A 25,655-nucleotide genomic window follows, 5' to 3' on the forward strand; every position below is an offset into this window, starting at 1 on the left:
TCTATATACAGGATGGCATTCTGCTTTCATCAAATTGTATTCAACTCCTTTAAAACTGCAGTATGCTACTGTTTGATACATCTGAGTTTTTTTATTTTGTAATTGGAAACTGTTGAAATAGTATTTAAAATGCCTGTCAATTTAAATAAAGTGTGGAAAAAAGAAATGTCCGCCAATTTTTCTTCAAAGGTTACTGTGATGGAAATACAAAAAGTGTGCACCAAATTCAGACTGACAGCAGAAAAAAAGGCTGCATTATTTAACCAGTTGCCGTCTGCCCATTGTAAAAATAACGGCAGACGGCGAATGCTTCCCAGTGGGTGGTGGGCGATCAGAAACCCGCTGGGAATCTAAACAGCCGTTACCAGCTGTTACATACAAGCGTTCTGCCGGCCCTACAGCCGGGCGATCACTTGTATGACTACATGTAGTGTTCGGCGCCCCCCTCCATTGCCGCGCTCCCACCCCTCCGCCGGTTATCTTGGGGTCCCCCCTGCGAGCCCGGGACCGGCACAGCAGCTGCATATGCTGAGAAGGAGGAGAGATCAGCATTCCCCCACCGCTGTTCCTCCTCTCTCTGAGACTCTCTCTGAAGGCGGAAGCAATGTCTATTACATCACTTCCACCTTTAGCTGTCATTTCTCTGGCTGAGAGCCCTAATGTTTGCATAAAGAGGACCTGTCAGTGTGCCTGTGCTATCCCATAGGGAGATTGTTAGCCTCCTATGTGATAGCATAAAGAGGACATGTTTTAAATGTAAAAAAAAAAAGTTTTTAAAAAAGTAAAGTCTCCTATTAAAAAAAAAATGAAAAACACCCAAAAAAGCTTTTAAAATGTCGCTTATGGCCAATTTTAAGCATGGTAGTTTTTTGCGATTTCGTGGACACACGCAATTTTAAGGTTTGACATGTTTAGTGTCTATTTACCCGACGTGACCCCGTCTTTAATATTTTACCAAAAAATGGGTAATGGTAAATGTTTTATAATATAAAGTAGGGAAAACAGTTTTTTTTTTTCAAAATTATCAGAACTTTTTTCATTATATAGTAAAAATTCAAACCCCAGTGGTGATTAAATACCACCAAAAGAAAGCTCTATCTGTCCCCAAAAAATAGAATAAATTAATTTTCAGTACAGCGTTTTATGACTGAATAAATGTCAGTCAAATTAATTCAGCTCTGAACACTGAAGAATGGCCTGGACAGGAAGGGGGTTTAACACCTGGTCAGCAAGTGGTTAAATAACACCTGCCTGGGAAAAAAAATAATTTAAATCTGAACCACATGGGCAGAGACCAATGAAGGAGCTGCAATTGTTCAACAATCTCCCCATGAACAAAACCCTAAAATTTACAAAGGTAGCCCACCACACTCTGTGCTTCACAGGCAGTTAAGTAGAAATCACCTAAAATGTGTTGAAGAGTGGATGTGCATGTCAAGTGAAGACCAGGTTGTCTAAAAGCCTTCTTAAATTCAGCTATATTTACAAAGGTTTTCCATACTAACAGTATAATAGGGCTGGACAGCTGGAAAGATTTTGAAGGCCATGTAAGAAATCCCTGCCTTCCCCAAAAAGCTTCATATTAATATTTTAATATTTTTTTTAAAAGGAAACCAACAACTGAAATGACAAAAGTGACTGCAATAATGATGCACATGCATATGGACTGCAGTATTAATAGTGATACCAATAAATCATCATAATGATTAAAGCAGAACTCCGGTTAAAAATTGTATTAACCCTGGCAGTGAGGCTACCCCCACACTGCAAGGGTTAAGTGCTTGTTGTTGTCTAGGTGCTAACTGAAGCTTGTCTACTCCACTGAAGCGTGTCTACGTGTCTGCACAGATGGGATGCTTCTGGCATCCTCACATCTATACACAGGCTATGCATAGTGCATAGAGCGTGATGCCACCAGGATCTATAGACCCATGTAGCAGAGGGTGAGACATTCTAGACACTGGTCTAAGAACAAGCCGGCTCGGATGTTCTGGTGTGTATAACTTTTTTTTACCACCTAGACACAAACGAAAACTTAACCCTTGCAGTGTGGGGTTAGCCCCAATGCAAGGGTTAATAATTTTTTTCCTGGAGTTCTTCTTGAAGTTGAAAATAATTGTAATATATAGCAATGATATGATCACCACAGAAATGTCTCGAATCCAATTCTATCCTTTAAGAAATGTCCAAAAAATGTGTCAATGCCATGCTTGAGGCCAAGACTCTAAATGCAGGTTTAGAGAGCAGGAGAAGTGAGGAAAACCATTTGCATCCCCTGACCTTTTTATTTGAGGCTTTGTGATTTATGTGGAATTACAAAATTGTGAATGTGAACATTTATTTTCTTACCATAACAAGAGTCTGAAACAGAACATGAAGCAGCAAAATCGATCTGCAGAAAAGAGTCTTCATTGACCACAATGTCTGTGGTGACCACATAACGAGTGCTGGCCTTCTCAATAAACACAAGGGCATCTCCAGTAGAACCGCACACTGACATTTTAGTGCCACCAGGATGAAGAAGCCATTTTCTGTTGTCTAAACTTGTGAAGTCATCCTCTAACACTGTGTTTCCAGATATGTTTCCACCAATAAGAATCTGAAATACAAAAAGCAAAGCCAAGTATTTATATACCTTTATCAGATACTCTTCATCAACACTTCATCAGTATCCCACTGATTTGCATTGCAATGTATTTTTGCTAATATTTTTGCTCTCGCTCGCCGTATAAATTAATTTTGCAGCGTCAGCTAACTTGACTATAACTGTGACTAATTTACACTCCTAAATATTTTTTAAATGTATTTATCATTATTATTATTATTTTTAAACACTGTAATTGTATCACTAAGATATTACAAAGTGTATACTATACTTCACGACAATCAAAGTGATCAAACAAGCTCATAGCTTTAACAATAGCCAAGAGCTTGTTTTAAAATTCATCAGCAAGCTTCCATGTGTTCAGTAAAAGTTACCCGGGAGGCTGTAAAGTCATCCAATCACAACTGCATAAGTGCACAATGCTGCTGCCCCTCCTGATCCACAAAGCCACCACCTCCCCTTCCTGGTACCTACTATACATGAGCACGGGACCACATCTATTATCAATCTCCTCCCGAAAAAGAGAGGAGATTGATAATATTGTGCCCCTACATTGTTTGAACCCAGTGCACCCAGCTCAAAGAACTTCAGCTGGCATGCAATTAAAGGCTCTGACACCAATCTGCATTAGCTGGAGGCAGAGGAGATACATAAGAGACATCAGGGTCTATATTTAGATCCCAAATGTCTCCATAAACAGTACCTTCAATTATCTCTGTATTGCCAGTTGCCTGGGATGGAAATAAAGTTTGCTACTAAAAAGTTTAGGTATATGTAAACCCTATGCAAATACAACACTGCATCATTTATCCTGGAATTCAGCTTCAAAACTCATAATTCTGTCATGGTTACAAGACGCCATAGTTACACTATTTAATTTAAAGAAACACTTTCTTACTTGATCTATCACCCATGGGCTGTAAAAATGCCCATTCTCAGATGGTTGCCACCAACGTAGTCGAGTGGAGATGGAGCGAGCTTTCAGTGGGATCTCTAGTGCAATATATCGTCCTACATTGCTGGAATTACTGAAGAGAAATTCTTGTAGAAGGCTCCATGATAGTCCACCATCCAGTGAATACTGCAGTAGCACTGGCTGACTCCGAGGATCTGGCACTGCTTTTCCACAACCTAAGCGCATAAAGAACTGTACAAATCTAGAAAGAGTATGATTATATAAGTTATATCAATAATGTTACTGATTGCATGGAAAAGTGAGATTTTGCTTTGTGACACATGTAGTCATTGTTTTATATAAAGTATTAAATAAATTTATATACATTTTATCTGGTTGCTACATTTCCTATTCACAGAACTAGAGTATCTCAGTTTAATCTTCCTGATTGCCCATACTAAGAAAACATGGGGGCTATCACTGCTAATCTTCCCCTGTGAAAATGTGAAAATTTCTTTGGCTGACACACTAATGCAATGTCTCCGGAATTTTTGGGATGGCTGTAGAACAAGCTTAGAGCTTCTGTAAGAAGACTGACCCATTAATGGTGCACAAACCGACAAAAAATCCAAAGTGGGTATTTGAGGTCTTCTGCAAACATGGTCTGAGCCTCACAATGTTGAGCTATAGAAGACTCCAAAGAAGATAAATGGTAATAGGGGTCCCAGGATGTAGTCTACATGCCTCGTGGACTCAGTGCGGGGGGGCACTTACCCCGGCGCAGGACTGAGGGGGGGCGCCGTCACGACCCCGCTAAACGAAGCCCCTGGCTCCCTCTCTCTGCCACATTCACCCGGCTGTCATCGGGCGGCCGCTCGCTCCTCCGAGGCCACTGCGAGCGGCCCTCTACAGTGCCTGATTGGAGGGCGCGTCTGCCTGATCCAGCCAGCCCGGATCGCATAGATATATAATATGGGGGGGGGGGCCAAAAAAAATGTTCTGCCCCGGGCGCCCATAACTCTGGTTACGCCACTGTGTGGACTCACAAACCTAAGCAGTTGATGCTAAAGAGAGTTGCAGGTCACAGGAGACGACCAAGTCACTGTAGGCAGGCAGTGGAACAGGACCAGGGACTGGGAGATCCACAAAGTTTTGCAGGAGCAGCAGCAACGGGAAGATGCTTCCTTTAGGCTGAAAGATGTGGGTAAGAGCACGGAGCTCTACCTTGTGGATGAGTTCAGCACTCAGCTCCCTAAGCCTTAACTGTTACCACCATAAAATGGCAGTGGTGAGACTATTAAAATGGCTCACTATGGTACCATCTGTTAGGTAGCTATCAGTGCTTCAGCCAGACGGGCCCTACTCACATCCTCAGAATCCTCAGAGACTGGGTCGCACCAGAGGATGTTCCATGTATCAGGACAAGGAGAGTACTTTGTGGCTATATAACATGGTAAATAAAAGCTTTAATAGTGCCACAATGCAGAGCCCAGTGCCTGCAGGTCACATCCTAGGCTACTCTTGCCATGACCAGAGGCCTACTCAGTACGTGAGTCTTCAGAAACTGGGTCACACCAGAGGCTATGTTACAGCTATGAACCTTGAGAGCACTTTACGCCTAACTAACACAGTACACCAAGGTCTGGGAAGTGCCACAATGCAGATCCCAGTGCCCGAGAGTCAAATTTAGTGAAAGGGGGTCACGGTCTACTTTAGGAATTAAAAGACGCTAGCAAATATATAGGGAAACTTTATCTCAAAGAGCCGAAGGAAAAGCGTCCAATCTGTTAGGACACTAGCAAAAAACCGAGGCATGACAGTTTAAGGTGGGGCCATATGGGGGCTGGCTTAACGTTTTTTTGCTTGCCAGTGTCCAAACCTCCTATAGGTGGCAGTATAACCCCAAATGCCTAAGAATGACTACATTCTTGTTTCCCTCAATGGGCAAGAAATAGCTGTGAATAACGCCAGAAAGGTTGTGAGCTAATAATTTCCTGTGCTCTCTGCTTCTGCTGACTTATCAGTTATTTTTGTTCCCAGTTCTCTCTGTGGACTATAGAACACCTTCCACCCATGCCAGGGGGAAGAGAAAAGGGAAGGTGTTGCATGAGCGTTGTCACTTAGGACAGAAAGTGTGTCACGGGAAGCATTGCCATGTGAAAAAAATGCTTAAAAAAGAAAACGACTGCAGCCACCACATCTAAGGACTGGTAAACTGCAATATATTAGATTTTTCTTTTTGGGTGAGATATGTTTTAATATCTGTTAGATAAAGAATATTTAATCGTGAATTTGTGAATTAGATTTATAAGTGCACATGTTGTTCTCTATTACCGAATATTACTGACACTGGCTTTAAATAAAATATTTCAAGCTATGTATTGACTAAAATGAACAATTCATAACAGTTTGTAATTAGATTGTTTAAATATTGTAGGTGCAGATTATAATAAGAGTGATTTGGCTGGTGACACAGTACTTAGAGCTGTAAGGGGCACAACATATTTTAGATTCAAAATCTGTGAAACAAGTATGCCAACCAACAGAAAAGGATTATGTATTTCATATGGAGAGTATTTCTGTGGACTTGGGTGAATGTGAAAGCAAAAGTAATATTATTTCTTATATTGTGTATATGTGTGTGTGTGTGTGTGTGTGTATATGTCATTTGGAAATTACTTTAAGGGCTCTTTCACACGTGTGTTAACCTCCCTGGCGGTATGATTATGTCAGGAATTTTGTGCCAAAAGCGGTACATTATTTGTTGTTTTATATTGTAGGCCTGTAATTCTTAGTAATAACTCACCTAAATCTGTCCAAACAAGAGTCCAGTAGACATCCCAGGTATGATAAAGTTTGAAAAAAAACTAAAAGTCAGATGCCGGCCTTTAGTTTCATTTTTGGGCCGCGTACAGCAGAGGACTCCGCGGGCTCGCAGGGACAAGGTGAGTGTCACTTTTCTGTGCAGCCCCGAGTCTGGCTCGGGGTTACCGCTCCTAGCATTGAAAATTCACCCCGAGCCAGACTCGGGATTACCGCCAGGGAGGTTAAAACCAGGCTGTAGAGAAGCATTTTTAACTCCTCTTGGCCGCCTATTAACACCCATATGGGATAAAACAATAGCATATGCCTAGTACAGTTCACACATGGGCATTAGCATTGTGTTGTGTCAAAAATAGAGTGCATGTCACGTTCTAGAGGTTTTGCCGCGGGAATAATGCCTCTATTGAAGTGTATTGAAACGCTCTCTTAACATTCAGTCAATGCTCACTAGAGAATTTTTTTAGGCATTTAAGAAGTGTTGCACAGGTGTTTAGGAGAGGTATAGAAGGTTTTGCAAGCCCAGAAACCACTGGAGAATCAGAGAGTTAATGAACAGAGCAGCTGCAGATGACACTTCCTATCTGCACACAGCCAGTGTTTAGTGATTGTGAATGTCACAGCCATCATTTTCACAACAAAAGAGGACAGCTTCTAGCTTTAAATATGTCAGAAATAAATGCACGGCTAATTCAAGCAGTAGAGCAACACCCAGAACTATATGACCCAAAGTCTACCCCGTTACTGCGACTCCTGCTGGTCACTTCCCTTTACTACATCACTTTACCCTTAACACACTCCCCCTACTTGCAGGGCATTTTGCAAGCATTTTTGACACCTTCTCAATGCCTTGAAAATGCCTACTGAATGCATTGTTCACACTTTGGCTGTGTTATCAGCGTTGCTCTTTGATTAAATTCTCAACACATGTGTGAAAGAACCCTTAAGAACTATAACAAACAGACTTTTCTTTTATAGGTGGAGTGGGATAGGTTTAACTCATCCACTGTGTATTTATAGCCTTTAGGGGGATCCGAGCAGGGCTATATGACACGCTATAATTTGGTTGTGACAGACCATACTATGCCTTACCTCAGCAGAATCAGAATCACCTGCTGAAATGTATCCCACACTTATTAATATGAGCAGATCGCAAATACTAGATCACACTCCCACTACTTGATTATCCACAGAAATAAATGGATAATCTACTTCAGAGCCTGAAACTAGAAGATTGACTAAAACTTTAAGCTTGGTCTGTTAAAGCGGTTCCAGGTTTTTGGTAGATATTATGTCTGGTGAACCTTACTTGTACAGCAGTGGGCTAAGTGTTGTCCAGTCTCACATACCGTAAAATGGAAACATACCTTTTGGGTACAGTTTCTTTAAAGTGACACTAAATTCAGGAGTTAAATCTTAAAATTGCATTCAAGTACCTTAACTATTAACACAAATGTATCTTATTTGTGTATCACTCTGCTGTAGATCCTCAAATCATCTCTGAATTGGTGCTGACGCTGTCTTTCCCTCTGGAGGGTGGCTACTTTTGTTCCCCATGGTCCCATTGTGTGTTGTAAAGTAACCACCACTCCAAGCTGACTCTCGTAATGGACTACAATCTCATGTTTAGTTTACTCATTTCTATTTAGATTGTAGTCCATCAAAGGAGCGAGCTTGCAGCAGTGGCTACTTACAACACACACAGAGATAATTTGAGGATCTACAGCCGAGTGATATACAAGTAAGGTACATGTTTCACTTTTGGTGTATAATACAGATAATCAATCATTTGGTGTAAATTGCTGTTTCCCAATACTTTTCTATATTTTTTTAGTTTCCTAAAAAGATTGGCAATATACAGTATTTTAAAATTAAACTGGTACAATCAGTTTGTTAAAAACTCATATATGCTAATATAACACAGATCTCTTACAATTGGGTTTATCAGGTATCTTTGTATGCACAGTGACCAGTGGCTGTATGGGGCTAGAAAAGATTGCCATAACATAAAATAATAGTTTCATGCTTTTTTCTGTCATTCATGAGGATAGATGAAAGGTGCTTTGTAAATACAGATGAACATGTTCCTCTTACCGAGCTAAAGATAAATCTAGATCTCTCGTCATGAGCATTCTAAGGCCTTCATCACTAAAGAAGAGATTGTTTCCGCTGGATAGAATTCCACATTTCCTGGAAGGTTTTCCACCACTTACTAGGAGGAATCTATCTGATTCTAATTGACCTGAGGAGACACAGAGAAAACTTGATGAAGTGTGGGGTTTTCAAGATACTTACACTGATTAATGGCTCCCTGCTGGCCATCTAACATACCCGAGTCAATATGACCATTAAGTTAAAGTGTAATCTGAGACCACTTCTGCTACAACTTCCTCTAATTGGATGCCTTAAGTGATACACAGGGCAACATTAAAGACCATCTAATTAAAAGTGTCCTGACCAGTAAAATAAAAACAATGGGAGACATTTTACCACATCATTAACTTTCTCTGAATACCAGCATTAGGAGCCTAGACATTATGAACATAACCATATTTGGCATCTGTCTTACACATTTCTCAAATCTAATCTATTTAAAGGTCATCATCATGCCACCCTAATAACACATGAATGAAGAAGCTCTTCTGTTCATGTCCCACCCCATTTGGCAGCAGTTATATTACATAATTATTACTGTGAAAATTATAACATTATTTATTGATGGCAGAAAACTGTCTGCATTATGTATGGTTTGCACTTGGACTGCCATTGGACTGTAGAGCAAACTAAATGCACTTGAATAGAAACTAGAAACGGCTGTACATGAGCTCCACAGTTGAGTCTTATGACTGCTCTCAGAGGATCCTGCACTCTTAAATGCTGTTGTATACCGCAGCTGCACTTTCTGCCCCCATATCATGGCCCCATATGTACCATAAATTTTCAATATGTGTGCGAGTATATATATATATGTATAGAAATATAAAACAAAGTTTTGATCACTTGGCCTTTGCCCTTTTAGTATATTAGTACTGAGCTGACATCTATATTTTAAAGTGTGCTAGAAATATAAGTATATTATTTCTCTATCTTTGCCCTTTTTGGTGAGTCCTAGGTGGCATATCAATATATGGATGCTTTTGGGTCTCTTGGCAAGAATATAAAAGGAAGATTCAACGCACAATTCTCCCACATTTATATCCGTTCTTAGGAACTAAAAAAGGGCAGTTTCTGACTTTTATGAATGTATCTCACTGGACCAATAACTAAACTGAAATCCCCAGTTCCAAAAATGTCCACATGCAATTATTTGCAACTCTCATAAACCCATATTTTATTCACAATTGAAAATAGAAAATATATCAAATGTTTAAGCTGAGAAAATGTACAATTTTAAGAAAAAAATAAGGACATTTTGAAATTAATGGCAGCAACACGTCTCAAAAAAGTTGGGACAGGGCAACAAAAAAAAGGCAAAGTAAGTTGTAGTAACAAGGAAAAGCTGGAAAAACATTTACAACTAATTGGGGAACAGGCAACAGGTCAGTAACATTATTGGGTATAAAAAGAGCATCTTCGAGAGTCAGAGTGTCCCAAAAGTAAAGATGGGCAGAGGTTCACCAATCTGTGAAAATCTGTGTCTAAAAGTTGTCAAACAACTTCAGAATAATGTTCCCCAATGTAAAATTTCAAAGACTTTAAATATATCATCATCTACAGTACATAATATCATCAAAAGATTCAGGGAATCTGGAGAAATCTCTGTGTGCAAGGCCAAAACGGAATATTGGATGGGTGTGATCTTCGGGCCCTCAGACAGCACTGCATTAAAAACAGTCATGATTCTGTGATGGACATCACTGAATGGGCTCAGGAATACAGGTATTCCTCACTTAACGACCGAGTTCCGTTCCTACGACCAGGTCGTTAAACGGATTGGTCGTTAAGTGAGGAACTCTATACAGTACTGTACTGCATTAGTACAGTACTGTATAGCGTTGCCGATGTACAGTAACGAACAGTGTACTGTACATCAGGCAATGAAAATACTTACCAGGACCCGCAATGAAGATCGGAGGACACCACTTCCGCCGGCGACACGGCGCACTGACGCTGACGCGCAAGGTCGGAGGTCGATCGGCGCTCCGTCGTAAGTGCGAGTGGTCGCAAAACAGGTAAGTCGGTAAGTGAGGAACATCTGTACTTTAAAAAATCACTGTCTATGAACACAGTTTGCCGACCCATCCAAAAATGCAAGTTTAGGCCAAATGCAGAGCAGATCTGCATGAGTTTCTGCACACGCAGTGCAGTGAGTTGTGCCACGTTTTTGGCCGCGTTTTTGATGCGTCCCGCGCTGTTTTAGAGCAGGTAAAATGGGGCCTGCTGCAGTTTTTTTTACCTGCTCTGGAACGGAACGCTGAGATGTGAACTGGAGCTAAAAATACAATTGGAATACATTGGACGCAGTTTTGCTCCGATCTGTAACTGCTCTGCTCTGCTCCTGGAACGCGCTTGGTGTGAACAAGGCCTAAAGCTCCAGTGGCGTAACAATCGCCATAGCGACCCAGGCGGCCGCTATGGGGCCCGGGCACAGGGGGGCCCGGCCTGGGTCACTATGGCATGTGGGGGGTGCTGGCTGTCACAGACACAGCTCAGCAGCGGCCGCGCCGCATTTCCCCTCATAGCCGCTGCGGTGCTGTGTTAGTGACAGAATCTATACATATATATAGATATAGATATATATATATAGATATATATAAATATAAAATGACCATTTGACTAATGGTTGTAATATCACCAAATATGTGCTTCTGCATGCATCACCAAAAAACTGCTCTAGGCCAGATAAATTGCCATAATGTAGCAACTTGTCAATGACAGCCATAATAAACAAAGTAAGATGCATTGACAAAACTAAATATGTTCCCTCTGGCTGAAGCTTAAAGCCCACAGAGACCTCTTATAGACTCACGCAGACATCTGCCCAAGGATTATGGATAGAAACACCAAGCACCTGATCTTCTAGATCCCAAACTCATCAATCCATTTCCTATTTCTTACTAGTAATTAATAGAAACAGGCAAATTCAATCTGTAGAGCAGTGTTCATTTAACATCTTGTTTCTGAGAGATTAAGCAATACTTTGCATCAGCATATATGCTATACAGTAAAGATAACTGGAAAGACTCCCATTAGTATATTTTTAATCATCTTATTGGCTAGTATCTAAGGACCTGTGTAGGATTCCTGGGTGAAGGGGTTTTCCATTTGTTCAGTGAGAATGAAAAACAGTTTAAGATAAAATACATTATATTCAGCCTATTTTCTTTTCCATTATAACCTTTGTGGTATGCAGTACTATGGATGTGGCACAGTCATGTTAACTACATTTATTGCTAACTTAATACATGTTTTGTGCCTGTCACATACAGAATGATGAATATTCATATTTTTACACTTAAAGTAAATAAATCACATGATAAAACGGAGACAATATAGAACTACGAAAGAAAACAGTATTTGGTTACTACAAGATCACCTTCAAAGTCATCCTTGAGGAAGTCGGGATTCTTAGTGCTGACTTTGCATGTGGGGCCAGAGTATTCAGGGTCACAGATACATTTGGTGCCATTGACACAACTTCCATGGCCATTGCACATTTCCTCACACTGAGGACCAATATAAATGTTATCAATGGCCCATGTTACAGGCTTCATTGGAGTTGGGTAAAATCCTTGATACCACCGGAACCGAATAGATCTTCAGAGGAACAGAAAAAATGTAAGTTAAAATTTTTTGCTGCATATATTTTGAATATTACAATTAAAATGCCTGCCACACTCTTTACATTACTAGTGGCATGTGTATTCAAGAATATTAAGTAAACAAGATAGTAAAATATCTTATATGCAAACAATGTGTCACAACTAACACAAACCTAGCTAGAAGATTTAGGCTACCCATTGATATGAAATATAAACTGGTGTCAAGGATGTTGCTAGAATCTTGTACCAATGGCACATGGTCAGGGTCTCCTACTGAATGCTGCAGGTAAGCTTTGCAGTAATGGTTGCCATCATTCCAAATATGACAAAGGTACTTCATTCTTTGCTCAGCTTTATTCAAATTTTTGTATCTAGTAATCCATTCTCAAACGCCAACCATAACTGGATTTTTCTCTCGGGGGTAATTCAGAATTATGTAGATAATTTATTGCAATAAAACAATCTGTCATGTTTTAATAAATTACAGTGGTGGTGAGCAAAGAGGTGGGTGTAAGTGCAGTGGCATGTAAAGTGGAGACAAATGTAATTTTAAGCAAAGGTCATAGATTTGAATCTTAATTTTAGTCATGTCATTATATTTATGTCTTATTTATGTAAGTCACAGTTATGGATGTTTCATTATTGTGTAAAACATTATACAGATTTTTTTCTTTGATCTTAAAAAGTATATCACCCTACTATTTATGACAATAGAATAAATGTAAAAAAAATTCAGTATATTGCATTACATCTGCACTGTAGGTGCTATCTGGTGACCTGTTAGTGAGCTGATACAGTATTTTTTGGCCATTTCCATCAGCAAGGTCAAATGAATAAAATGGGATTAGAATTTATTGCAATATCTTAGGCTGGCATTTGTTCCAATTTTCTTACATTTTGCTATTATTTAAGTGCATGCAAATGAAAATAAACATACACCCTAAGCTAGCCAGCTATGCTTCTTACCCACAAAGATGCAGTTTTCCAAAATTTATGACTTCTCTCCTCCAGCCTTGTGTTGTTCCAGCATAGTAGGTGCTACTAGGGTGATGCTCTGTGGTGCACAGAGAATTGACATGGCTGCTACTGCTGTAGCACAGCGGGAGAAGCAAATGCCATGTGGCACCAAAATCCCGAGAGAACTCCAGTCTCACTGGATCATCAGAATTACTGTCCGTTGTGCAGCCCACATTAATCTGGATGAAACAAGAGCAATGGTTATAAAAGAATGTGAAAAACATCTAGGTCTGACCATAGTGAAGCCAGGTATATTAAATGACAGGTGCATACTGTAAATACTGCATACATTTCGAGGCAAGGTGCCATAACTTAGTAAAGAGTTATTTGTTCAAGTAACAAAAAGGTGTACATTGGAATAAAACTATATTTATATTAGATTTGGACATATTATACTAAAATGTAAATACAGAAATGTTTGCTGGATAAATAGAGAAATTTAGTTTACCTCAAACTGAATGATAGTGTTTTCATTCACATCTAGATCTCTTGTAGTAATAGAATGTTCTCCTACTTCATTTGAAACAAAAACCATGGCAGAATCTTCCTCCCTGTCATCAAACAAACATCTTCAGTATTGAAGTTACTTCACACTGGACTAAGGTTACAAACTAAAGATACAGTTCAATAGCATCTCATAGATATATGACAAATATTACAAATACATGGAAAACTAAAAATCTATTCCAGCTTTAACATTTTATACTGGCTGTTTTAATTTATGTCTATAATAAGATAGTAAGCAATACAAAGATATTGTATTAGAAAAGCACCAGCTCTCTTTTATTGGCTGACCAATTGATTTTTTTGTTTTCAATGTTTTTATTACATTTTCAAAGCAGAGAACAAATAAGAAAATATATAGCAGAGTCATGCAACTTTACAGTGAGAAGGATAGTCAAATAAAATGTGAATATTAAGACTCCTGCATCGATTTTCTTCGCTTAGATCAGAGTAGAACTGTAGAACACACATAAAGGCTTCAGCATATACAAAGGCTTCAGCATATATGTGTAGATGTATACCACTGAGATTTCTGCTTTCATTATAAGTAAGAAACATATTTAGTAGGCTATCTTTGCTTGCTAAAAGAACAAAGTACTGCAAAATGTTGTACAGTGTTTCTGCTGCGGTTAGTGCAGAGTCCTTGATCTTAGCCTGGTCCCGATGCCTAGATGCTGCAAGAGCCCAAAAAGCTTAAAAACTAAGCAGGAGAGTTACGTGACAGTGGTCTGTACAAGTGCAACATTATTATTATTAATATTATTATTCCTACTCCTGCAGCAATGAAATCAGGGAGACAGCAGTTATACATTATATTACAAAAGCATACAAAGTAGAGCTGGTGAATAGGCGTGGTCTGTCTAAAGTCAAATCTTAGTTTAAAGATTTACAACTATCTAGCATCTGGAAGGTCACAAGATTCATTGACCTTTTTATTTTTTTAGTTGCATATGTTGTTAAAAAAACCTCTGATATTGACATTAAAATATGAAGTATTGAGGTAACATCTGACATATAAAATGTGATAAATAACAACCATGCTGACTTACGGCGCCCCTTTGGAAGAGTATGGGCAGTAGAGACCAATATTTCCACCAGGGTAGAAAAACCAGTTATCTTCATTGGGACCATAATCAAATGTATCCATTAAGATAGAAGGATTGCGTACATTATTTCCATCAATTACAACGTCTTCTATGATCCATATTTCGTCTCTTTTCCCTGTGACAGTAAAGGACAAATGACAAAAAAGTATTGACCAGCTCATCTCATAATCCTCACATGCTGCACATTCTTACAGCAAGTAACATCTGAGCATTCTGTTTCTTTTGAAAACAATGATAACATTTAGTTTTAGTATTTCAAAGGGAATTCTCTCAAGTGCATGATTACATTTATGCACAGGCCTGCGTATATACTTAAAGACGTGGAAAAATATTGATATTGGTAAGTGCTGTTGCCTTACAGAATTTGGGTACAGGATTAGGTTTCTATCATGGCCACTATATGTACAGACATTTTATGTGCCTTTCATATTTCTGTGTGTTTCCTCTTGGTTATAATCGATCCTGATGCACGTGTTTGCTTGTGTAACTGTGGTAAGGGCATTGGATGGCAAGCTCTCAGGGGTAGGGATTAATGTGATTAATCAATATATTTAAATCAAAATCAGGTTGTTAAGGTGCAATAGATAAGGGTGCTGGAAATGCTGTCTATATGCGACAGCCAAGGCATAGAATCTTATTGACTAAATCTAAACAGTTTAGCTTCTAAGCATTATGCTGTTCTACAGAGCACTCTGCAGTATGCTTGCTATGAGCATCCTTTTTGCTTTCTGTTTGCATTCTTCACAATGACCACCAATGTAAGGGAGCATTCTTTTGAATGACCACCAATGTAGTAGGTAATTCTTCCCACTGACCCGCAGTGTAAGGGGTCTCTTCATACCAATAACTACCAATCTAAGGGGACATATCTCCCACTGACCAACAATGTAAGGGGCTCTTCTCAACTAACCTCTAGTAGTGTAAGGGTTCCTTCTCCACTGACCACTAGTGTAAGGGGACTGGTAATAAAGACTGGTCACTGCTGGGGTGCAGGGTGAAAGGTCTTATATCTGCCTCGCCCCAATAGTTCTAATCAGGCATCTTGTAGTGGGTGGGTATTTTGGGTCTCTCCTACAGTTCTACTATATGCGCAAGCACACTGAGGATGTCACTGCTAGTATTTCAAGGTAATAACTGTGTTTGCCAAAGCATTTGATGCACACAAAGTGGATTTATATCCTTTAGGGATATTAAGGAATATATTTAGATAAAACATTTTGTGCCTGCCGTTCAGCTTTAAAGAACATTTTTAAAAAAGTAGTCCATACCATTGTGGTAAGGCTGCCAGAGCCTAAACCTGGTGGCATTGGTTTGAGCTGCTGCTGGTAAAGGAACATTGACAAACAAGACATCAGTCGTTTGAGTAAAATAAAATTCATCCATGAGATGCCATGTGATGCCTCCTGTGACTGAGAACTGAAGAAGAATGGAGTGTGACCTCTCTGGAACTCCTAAAATAAGTAAAAGTACAAATATAAAAGATCAGTAAATATATTATTAAAATGGAAACATATGTGGGTACATTTGCTTACTATTATAAAGTATATTTTTAAAATGCTTCAAGTGAAAATCAAGTAAACGTTTTTCTTATTTAGCTTTGAGTCTGGTGGGGAAGGGTAAGAACCTGTAAAAAATGTATATTGCTCTCTCCAAGTGGGACACAAATAGCAACAAAACCACCTTTTTCAGTGGAGTAGGGAAGGGACCAAAGTGTGAACCTGTGGGGAGATTTCCAGTCACTTTCTGTGTAGTCACCAGGACTGGAGGAGAGGGTGAATCTTCCCCAGGGACACAGAAAGGAATAAAAACCTGCCAGGGGGTTTAACCCTTCCCTACTCTATTCAAAATATATATTTTTTTACCCATAGATCAACCTTACAATGGACAAAATCATAAGTATTCAACAAGTTTGAAGGTGCCTAGTTTAAAATTTTGTTGGCTCATCAATGTAAATCAGGTTAATGTAATGATCATGTATATTTGTAAAATAAAATATATCTTTTGCTTTGAAGACGTTAGGAAAAACTACTTGCATCTATTTTCAGAACACATTAGGATGGACAGAATTTTCTGTGGACAGCGAACATATGGAAGGCGGTCTCCAAAGACACTGCGCCAAATTTAGTCACAATCAGAAAGTTCACTGGATACAGGACCTAAATCAGGATATATCCCATACATTCTGATTGTGACCAAAACTGACATCCAGGTCTTCAGGGATCAAACGCTGTATATACTTAGGCATGCTCTAGGCTGAACTATGCTCCATTCTAGCTGTACACAAATGGCTCCCATGCTTAAAATTTTTATGCAAAAATCTAAAATATAGAAAATGCAAATAAATAAATGCAACTTATTTTGCTATAAATTGTCACTGTATTCTACTAAGATTGATTGTGTATGTTTGAAAATACTAAAATGACTCCCAAAAGCTGACATTTAATCTGCTTTTATTTTGCCTCCCCTGGTTCATCCTTCCCTCCTCATCAACATGCTAACAACATTTACAAAATAATTTGTTTACATTACATACCTTATCTTAAAACCAGTGATGTAATTGCTTGTTCTCTGTGCTTCCCTATGCAATGCTGGCAGATCAGGAGGGCCTGTACTTAGCTTCCTGAAAACAGCAGACCACCCTAGGTAAAACCTACATATGACGCTGAGCCCTATAATTGTAAGAACTAAAATCCAATAAATGAAAGTGGGAGGGTGTGGGCGAGGACATTTCAGCTGGAGAAAATTGATGCTCACATCCTCCAGCCAGGAAATAAGGCAGGCACTATCTGACTTGCTGCAACTTCTAATGCACACTGTGAGAAGCTCACAGCAATCATTAAAATCAAAGAAAGCTATTTAAGTACGTCACTGTTAAAGGGAAGGCTGGAGTTCAGCTTTAAATATGGGTAGATTACCTGCCAATGATAGCCAGTGCCTTCAACAAAAGAACTGCACCAATATCCCTCTCTGATATACTGTACCCTGGAGAACCTGTGGTTTACTAATTAGCATACTCATGTCAAAATGAATTAAATGGTTGCCATCTGCCATCTGTCCATCACATCTGTAAGACTCCAGTGAAAAGTACAGATGTTTTATTTTGCTCAGGTTTTACAAATGAGTCACACTGAGGTTTTATGAAAAAAATCCAATTATATTTCATTACCTCTGAGTGTTTTTTCTATAAAACCTACCTTTGGTAATGAATTTAAATGAAAACTGGATGTACAATGTATGTGTACAGTCAAGATCTCTTGAAACAAGCATTCTGGATCCTTCCTGAAAATAAATCACATGAAATTACAAAAAGTTGACATTTGACACAGTACATGCCTACAATGAAGATAAGTTGAGGTGCTGGCACAATATAGTATCAAGAAACCAGAACATTTCATAATAAATATTTAGTGTTAGGACTTCTGTAAAAGACCTGCTGTAGTATTACTGCTTCAAACAGGGGTAATATACCTTAATTTTGATCAGCTTTCATACAAATATGATCTGGGCTCATATAACATAAAATCTTGGTTAGTTTGTCTAGTCTTGGCTATAAAATGATGATAAATCATAATATAATGTAACAAAAATACAGCCAATGATTTAGACTTTATTACATATAAATGTCAGTTGTGAAGTTTAAAAGTAAGGCTTTACCCCTTTAAAGATAAGTGCTGTTCCAGATTTAATTATTTCTCCATTTAAATTTCCCCGCTCTGCCCCATACACCTCAGGCCACAGGTCAGGATGGAGACTACTGTTGAAGTCATCTTTCAGAATGGATGGTAAAGGTGTAACTGGGACGCAGTATGCGCCACCGAAACCTCTGTCACACCTGGAATATTGCAAGCATTAATATTATTAGCTGCACTACTGAAGATTTTTTTCAGGCAAACATTCTTACATTCTTAACAGATTTTTTCTTACAATTTTTATTCTTACAAGATAAAAATAGTACATGCACGTACGCTTGTAAAATGATGGGGTCTATTTATAAATGTTATCACACAACTTTCACCCAGGATGCACACATTTTACCAGTGGCAGTCAATTAGGAAAATGTGTGAATCTTTGGTGAAGGTTGTGTGAATCTTGTGTAAAAATATTTATAAATAGACCCCTGTGTGTATCGTGGCTTTTACAGAAGGTATTTGAGCTGCTGTGCATGCACAATGCAGGACCTGGAATTCTTTATGACCTGTTGGCTTCAGCTCTATTGGATGAGCAGCTCAGAGGTCATAGGCTTTCTACACCTCCCTCTTAGTATGTCATTATGCTACTATACTGGCATAAGAAACAGAGACAATAACTGCACAGAACATTGTGGATTCTCCCTGTTCCACCCTGTGCTCTCCCTTCTTATATGATAGACAGCTGTATTTAAAAAAAAAAAAAGTGACAAGTGGCTAAAAAAGCCTGTAGATAGGGAATTTTAGGGTGGGGATAGAACTGCCCTTTTACATGCCCTATTCCTGGCAAAGAATAAAAAACTAGTTTTCACAGAGAACTTCCTATGAAGGAATGATGACATCACTTCCCTCCAATGGTAGGACCCCTTCATCATATCCCACTAATGCAGCGGTTCTCAACCTGTGGGTCGGCACCCCTTCGGGGGTCGAATGACAATTTGCCAGGGGTCGCCGGGAGTCTCCCGCTATTAGATAGCGGCTCCCAGCCGCCCGGGAGAGAAACACTTTCTCCCGGAAAGGTTTAATCTGCTCGATCGAGCAGAGTAAACCTGTCGCTGCGATCGGTTTTTATTTTTTATTTCTGACATCGGAGCCCTGGCCGCCGTAAGTCAGAAAAAAATAAATAAATCAGCATTGGAATGCATAGTTACATTCCTATTGGCTATTTCACTTTGCAATAGCAAACTAGCTATTGCACCCGCCCACTGCTGCTGTCAATCAGCAGAGGGGGACCTGCAGTTCTCCATCAGGTCCCCATCTAGTGATTATCCTCATTATTATTAATAATAAAAGCTGACACCCTCGGCTTGTGTTATATGGTTTGCCATTTTAGCTGTTAATGATTAGGAATGATGGCATATGGACAATATGAAATATGGATAATAGAAACGGTAAGGCAGATTTACAAGTATGCCCTCACGAACAATTTTTAAATTAAAATTTCAGAGGGTTTGCATTACAAAAAGAATTTTAGGTCTGCTTGAACAAATAAATAAAGTACAGGGGGTTACATGATATAGCAAAAAGACAGAATAATCTTTACATATTTATTTTGGAACAGGAGCTCCTGTGAAAATGTTTTTTGGAAGCTCTTAGGCAGATTTGCAACCACCCATCTACAATGCAGCCAGTAGGGTAAGTCCCCCAATCCTCCTTCCCTCCTCCCTGTTCCAAGCTACTAGCTGCTGGAGACCTTGTGATCTTGTACTGGACAGGAAGTACACTGTAGGAGAGCTCACAGAGTTGGAGTCAGAAACATGATGACTTTTAGTTGTTAGGCAAATATTTAAAAAAAAATACTTTGCTGGGCAATGTATATTTGTTAGATCTGAATTAATTAATAGAAAAAAGTATGGGAGTTTAATACTACTTTAACCACTTGCTGACCGGGGTGTTTATACCCCCTTCCTGTCCAGGCCATTTTTCAGTGTTCAGCGCTGTGGTACTTTCACTGACATTTATTCCGTCATGCAACGCTGCACTGAAATGAATTTTATACCATTTCTTGGGGACAGATAGAGCTTTCTTTTGGTGGTATTTAATCACCACTACGGGGTTGTTTTTTTACTATATAATGAAAAAAGTACCGAAACTTTTGAAAAAAAAAACATGTTCTCCCTACGTTATGTTATAAAACATTTATTATTACCCAATTTTTTGGTAAAATATAAAAGTCGGTGTTACGTCGGGTAAATAGACACCAAACATGTTAAGCTTTAAAATTGCGTGCACCCGGTTAAATTCGCATAAAACTACCATACTCAAAATTGACTATAGCCGACGCTTTAAAAGCTTTTACCACCCATCAGTTTATTGCTATCCGTGATTAATGACCCCAGAATTATTGCTCTCACTCCGACGTTCGCGGCTGTATGTGACAATTTCATGGACCAGATGGTGGAGACTCCTACCAGAACAAATTTTTTGAAACCTTTTTTCTTTTCACTGCACTTTATTGCTATAACATAGGGGGCAATTTGCAGTGACAGGTCCTCTTTATGGAGACATCAGGGGTCTCTAAGACCCCTGATGTCACCTTGGGACCCCCAGAGAAGCTGATGAAGCAGAGACCTGCTTCACCAGCTTCTCTCCGGTTTCTGTACCAGAGAGAGACACTGAATGCAGGCAGTGATGTAATACACATCACTGCCTGCATTCAGAAGAGGAGATGACTCGTGTACTGAGCTCAGTTTGATCTCCGGCCACAGAGCTGCTGTGCTGGTCCCGGGCTCACACTGGGAACAGCGGAGCCCGGGATCGCCAGCAGCGGCGGCGACGGAGGAGGGGCGCACACCCGACCGCATATTACAAGCGATCGGGCGTCTCTACAGACACCCGAACGCTTGTATGTAAACAGCCATCGCTGACTGTTTACATTCAAAGCCGGTTTCCCGCTCGTGCCCACCGCCCTCAAGAAGCCGTTGAATGACGGCCGGACAGCAGGTGGTTAAAAAAACTTTTTTTAAACTGGCTATCATCTTTAGTTATTCAATTACTACGTCATTACTACAGCAACAAATTGAGCACTGAAAGTAATACAACTTCAGACAATCCACATCTCAAAATATTGAAGTGGCGCAGAAGAATTCCAGGCAGATATAAAAGACACAAATTAGTACACCTCTGTGTTCATTAATACTGCTTCACCAGCTTCTCTCCGGTTTCTGTACCAGAGAGAGACACTGAATGCAGGCAGTGATGTAATACACATCACTGCCTGCATTCAGAAGAGGAGATGACTCGTGTACTGAGCTCAGTTTGATCTCCGGCCACAGAGCTGCTGTGCTGGTCCCGGGCTCACACTGGGAACAGCGGAGCCCGGGATCGCCAGCAGCGGCGGCGACGGAGGAGGGGCGCACACCCGACCGCATATTACAAGCGATCGGGCGTCTCTACAGACACCCGAACGCTTGTATGTAAACAGCCATCGCTGACTGTTTACATTCAAAGCCGGTTTCCCGCTCGTGCCCACCGCCCTCAAGAAGCCGTTGAATGACGGCCGGACAGCAGGTGGTTAAAAAAACTTTTTTTAAACTGGCTATCATCTTTAGTTATTCAATTACTACGTCATTACTACAGCAACAAATTGAGCACTGAAAGTAATACAACTTCAGACAATCCACATCTCAAAATATTGAAGTGGCGCAGAAGAATTCCAGGCAGATATAAAAGACACAAATTAGTACACCTCTGTGTTCATTAATAAATTAATAAAAAGTTGTTTACAATGCAACCAGTTTAGGGACTTGGATATGGCATTATTTTAAGAGTATTATTTTCCCCCTGTACAGCAGCAGTGGGAGCCAATCATGTATGCTGCATGCAAATATTTTGACAAGTAACAAACTGGTTGGAGAAGAGCAAATTGAGTAGAGAGATAACTTAACTAGTCTGCTGCTGCTTCTTCACTGTTAACAGGCTGGGAGCGGAGAGATGACACCACTGTATTCTTAACTTTAACAGAAAAAGTGGCGTCATCCTTCTGGCTGTGCACATGTCAGGACTGAATGAAGTAAAATCCTTTGTTAGGTAAACAGCTACCGTATATATTTTACATCTATGTAATTTGATGTCTGCCTGGAGTTCAGTTTTAATAAATATTTGGGAATGCCTGGGTGAAGCTTTGGTGCTCTGAACAATTTTCTAAAATGTGTTCCACCATTAGCAGTAGATAATATAATCATAATATTAATAAATATATCAACTGCCCCAAATGTAATTTGTTATGTACAACTATTGTATAAAAGTGTTAATACTCACACACAGTGCCCTGAATTACACACACCATGTCCTGAACACATCCAAGGGCATCCAGAGGAAAGAATAATGTTATCAATGGCCCATGAATCAGTACCAGGTCCATAGCTACTCTGTATCCATCTGAAGCGAGTCCTTGGAGAGCTGTGATAAAATCCAAGCACATCCATTTTACAGTGCACAGTTATATAGCAGTTTATAATCAATACTGCATGAGTGAATAGTCAATAATTTATTTGCTTTTGGTACATTTTTAATATGTAGACATTAAAGGCAACTTTTTTCACCCTTCCCCCAATGTTAATTAAAGCACTTACCTTAAATTATGTCTCTTAATCCGATCTTCTTCATCTTTCCTGATGTTTTCAGCCTTCTCTGCAGCGCTGCGGTGGGTGTCCGATCCAGCGCTGACTCCTCTGGGCTTGCTGGCACTTCCTGTCCCACGGTGTCTGCATGAGGGTGCACGCGTCCAAAGACTTACTTTGGGTCCCTTCACGCGTCCCGGCCGAAAATGTGAACTGCGCATGCGCGCGCCCCAAGATCCTTTGCAGCCGCCCGAGAATTTTCACATTTGCGGACGGGAGCGCGCCGGAAAGACACAGGTAAGTTTAAACCACTGTTAAAGCGTTTTTGTTTTTTAAAAACTTTTTGCATACATCTACTGCTCGCTAGCAGTAGACATATGCAAAAAAAACCTCAGGGTTTAGAAACCCTTTAAGCTAAGACTTGTCCAGTAGAAACAAATTACATACGATTTGTATGAAGTCAAATGATTACAAATCCACAGAGTCCTTAATTTATATATATTAACAACTGATTTCAAGTGATCCTCAAAGTGTTTATGTACAAGTGTGTTATTCAATCTTGTTTCAGTATCACATAGTGCATTTTATTTTACTGAAATGTGTACAGCGTTTGAAAATTAAAATCCTAGGACTAAACAAGCAAATGTTATAGGAGGCAAGTTAATCCAGGGATATTATTTTATGTACTGTATACATCTACAGGCCAACTAAACAAAGTGTTAAGTGCTTGGATTTTAGTTAATGTACTAAAAAATCATGTAAAATTAAAAAATGTTCATCAGAACATGAACTGATATATGCATCCAAGACATCTTTTATGCGACTTCTGCATTATACTTGCTCACTCTTCCATGATTTTTATTGCATTAAAAATACAGATTTTTACACAGGATTGTTTAAATATATTTGGTGACTCGCAGACTTGCATTGTGGGAAGGTACAATAAAGCACAATCATTGTATAGCACTGGAAAGCAGGAAGGAGAGCTTGCACATGTAATGTGTAAATATGACATTCATGTAGACACATAATTATTAAGAGAAACAACATTTTTAGCATATTACTACATATTAATGAGATTATTTAACTCAAAGTGATCCATTTTAAGTGTTTATTTTAAATGCACTAAAAAAAAACTAAATTCACCAGTCTGTTCGATGAGTTATAAAACATCTGTACACTTACAATGTTGATGGTGGTAGATATACGGTAACTCTCTTCCAATTCTGGAACCTCTCAGATGAGTACACAGAGCTCTCTGTATAATGCAAACATCCAATACTTGGTGGTACACACTCCTCAGTAACCTGGTGCCAGTCTCTTCCATTGTTTAGTGAGTATTGTAACTGAACTGTGTGAGAATCAGTAAATGGCTTACTACAGCCCATGCTCAATTCAAACTGTAGAGAACTGGATGGCATCACATGGAAATCCCATGTCTCTGCATATCGAGGCTTTCCTGTAGTATAAATTAATAACAATGCATTAGAAATCCTCTTGTAATTTTCATTGTTCTTCAAAATCAGAAGATAGAAAAACTATTTTACATGATCCACATTAGAACACTTGTACACTTGTACTTAGGGCCAGACTTAAAATCTTTTTCAGCAATTTGATCTATAGTAGCTCTTCCATTAGATCGGACTATAAAGCCAGCCTTCCCTCCCCAGTGGCGGAACTACCGTTGATGCAGGCGGTGCCGGCGCACCAGGGCCTCTAGGGGGCCCAGCACAGTCCCAGCGGATCGGTACCCAGCGGCCAGTGGGCCCCCCATCTCTGCGCCGAGAGTGTCGGATCATCCGTTCTCCCGGCGCAGAGATGGAGGGCCCGCCGGCCGCCGGATACTGATGGTTGCCATGGCGATAGAATGCTTAGTCCGTGCCGGGTCAGCATTCTATTTCCACGGCAACCCTCCGCCAATCACAGCGCGCTACTGCCCGGTCCCCGCCCACTCAGCTGGGTTTGTCGGCTGTGAGCGGGAGAGGCAGAGGGTGCGAGAGGGAGGTAATGTATACAGAGAGGGCACCTCTCTATATACATTGCCCCCCTTCCCCCTCTCTATATACATTACCTCCCCTCCCCCCTCTCTATATACATTGCCCCCCCTCCCCCTCTCTACCAGGGCCCTTTGTTCCTTAGGTCCGCCACTGTCCCTCCCCATGTGTATCATTGAGTCTTGGCCAACCATAACTATGTCGCCGGTTCACCGGCTGTCCTTCCTTCGACCACTTTTGGTAGGTCCGACAGCCTGCTGCTGACACCTGGGCGGAGCCAGCCGTCATCTCACGGATGGCTCCGGCCACTTGCATGCGGAGACAGATCAGCGTCCCCTGGTTACCGGGTAACCAAGGACGCTGATTTGTCATTACACTGAGAACAAGACGGCTCTGCCGAGTTCTCAGTGTGTAATGACAGTTCAGCGTCCCCTGGTTACCTAGTGACCAGGGGACGCTGAACTGTCATTAGAGCTTGTCGGAGGCGGCGGTGATATCAAAGCCAGCTCTGCTAAGCTCTCACTGTAATGACAGAACAGCGTCCCTGGTTACCTAGCTGATCTGTCATTACAATATGAGCTTAGTGGAGCTGCCTTTGATATCACCGCTGGCTCTGACAAGCTCTCATTGTAATGACAGCTAGTCCCGGCCAATAGAAAACAGTTGGGCGGAGCTAGCTGTCACTGCTAGCTCTGCCCAATCGT

General features: G+C 40.2%; 1 protein-coding gene across 1 annotated transcript in view; it reads right to left on the reverse strand.

Moving 5' to 3' along the window:
* RELN (reelin) overlaps window positions 1-25,655 on the reverse strand; it is a 138,335-nt gene that overhangs the window by 55,773 nt on the left and 56,907 nt on the right. The window contains 12 exon segments of the mRNA XM_018560426.1: window positions 2,350-2,599; window positions 3,504-3,762; window positions 8,415-8,562; window positions 11,857-12,077; window positions 13,049-13,278; window positions 13,548-13,650; window positions 14,653-14,824; window positions 15,978-16,160; window positions 17,904-17,988; window positions 18,364-18,541; window positions 22,656-22,796; window positions 24,143-24,416. Coding sequence (XP_018415928.1) covers window positions 2,350-2,599; window positions 3,504-3,762; window positions 8,415-8,562; window positions 11,857-12,077; window positions 13,049-13,278; window positions 13,548-13,650; window positions 14,653-14,824; window positions 15,978-16,160; window positions 17,904-17,988; window positions 18,364-18,541; window positions 22,656-22,796; window positions 24,143-24,416 — 2,244 coding nt within the window.

This window comes from Nanorana parkeri, unplaced genomic scaffold, assembly GCF_000935625.1.
Source record: "Nanorana parkeri isolate BGI_ZX_2015 unplaced genomic scaffold, ASM93562v1 scaffold454, whole genome shotgun sequence".
NCBI classification, from domain to species: Eukaryota; Metazoa; Chordata; class Amphibia; order Anura; family Dicroglossidae; genus Nanorana; species Nanorana parkeri.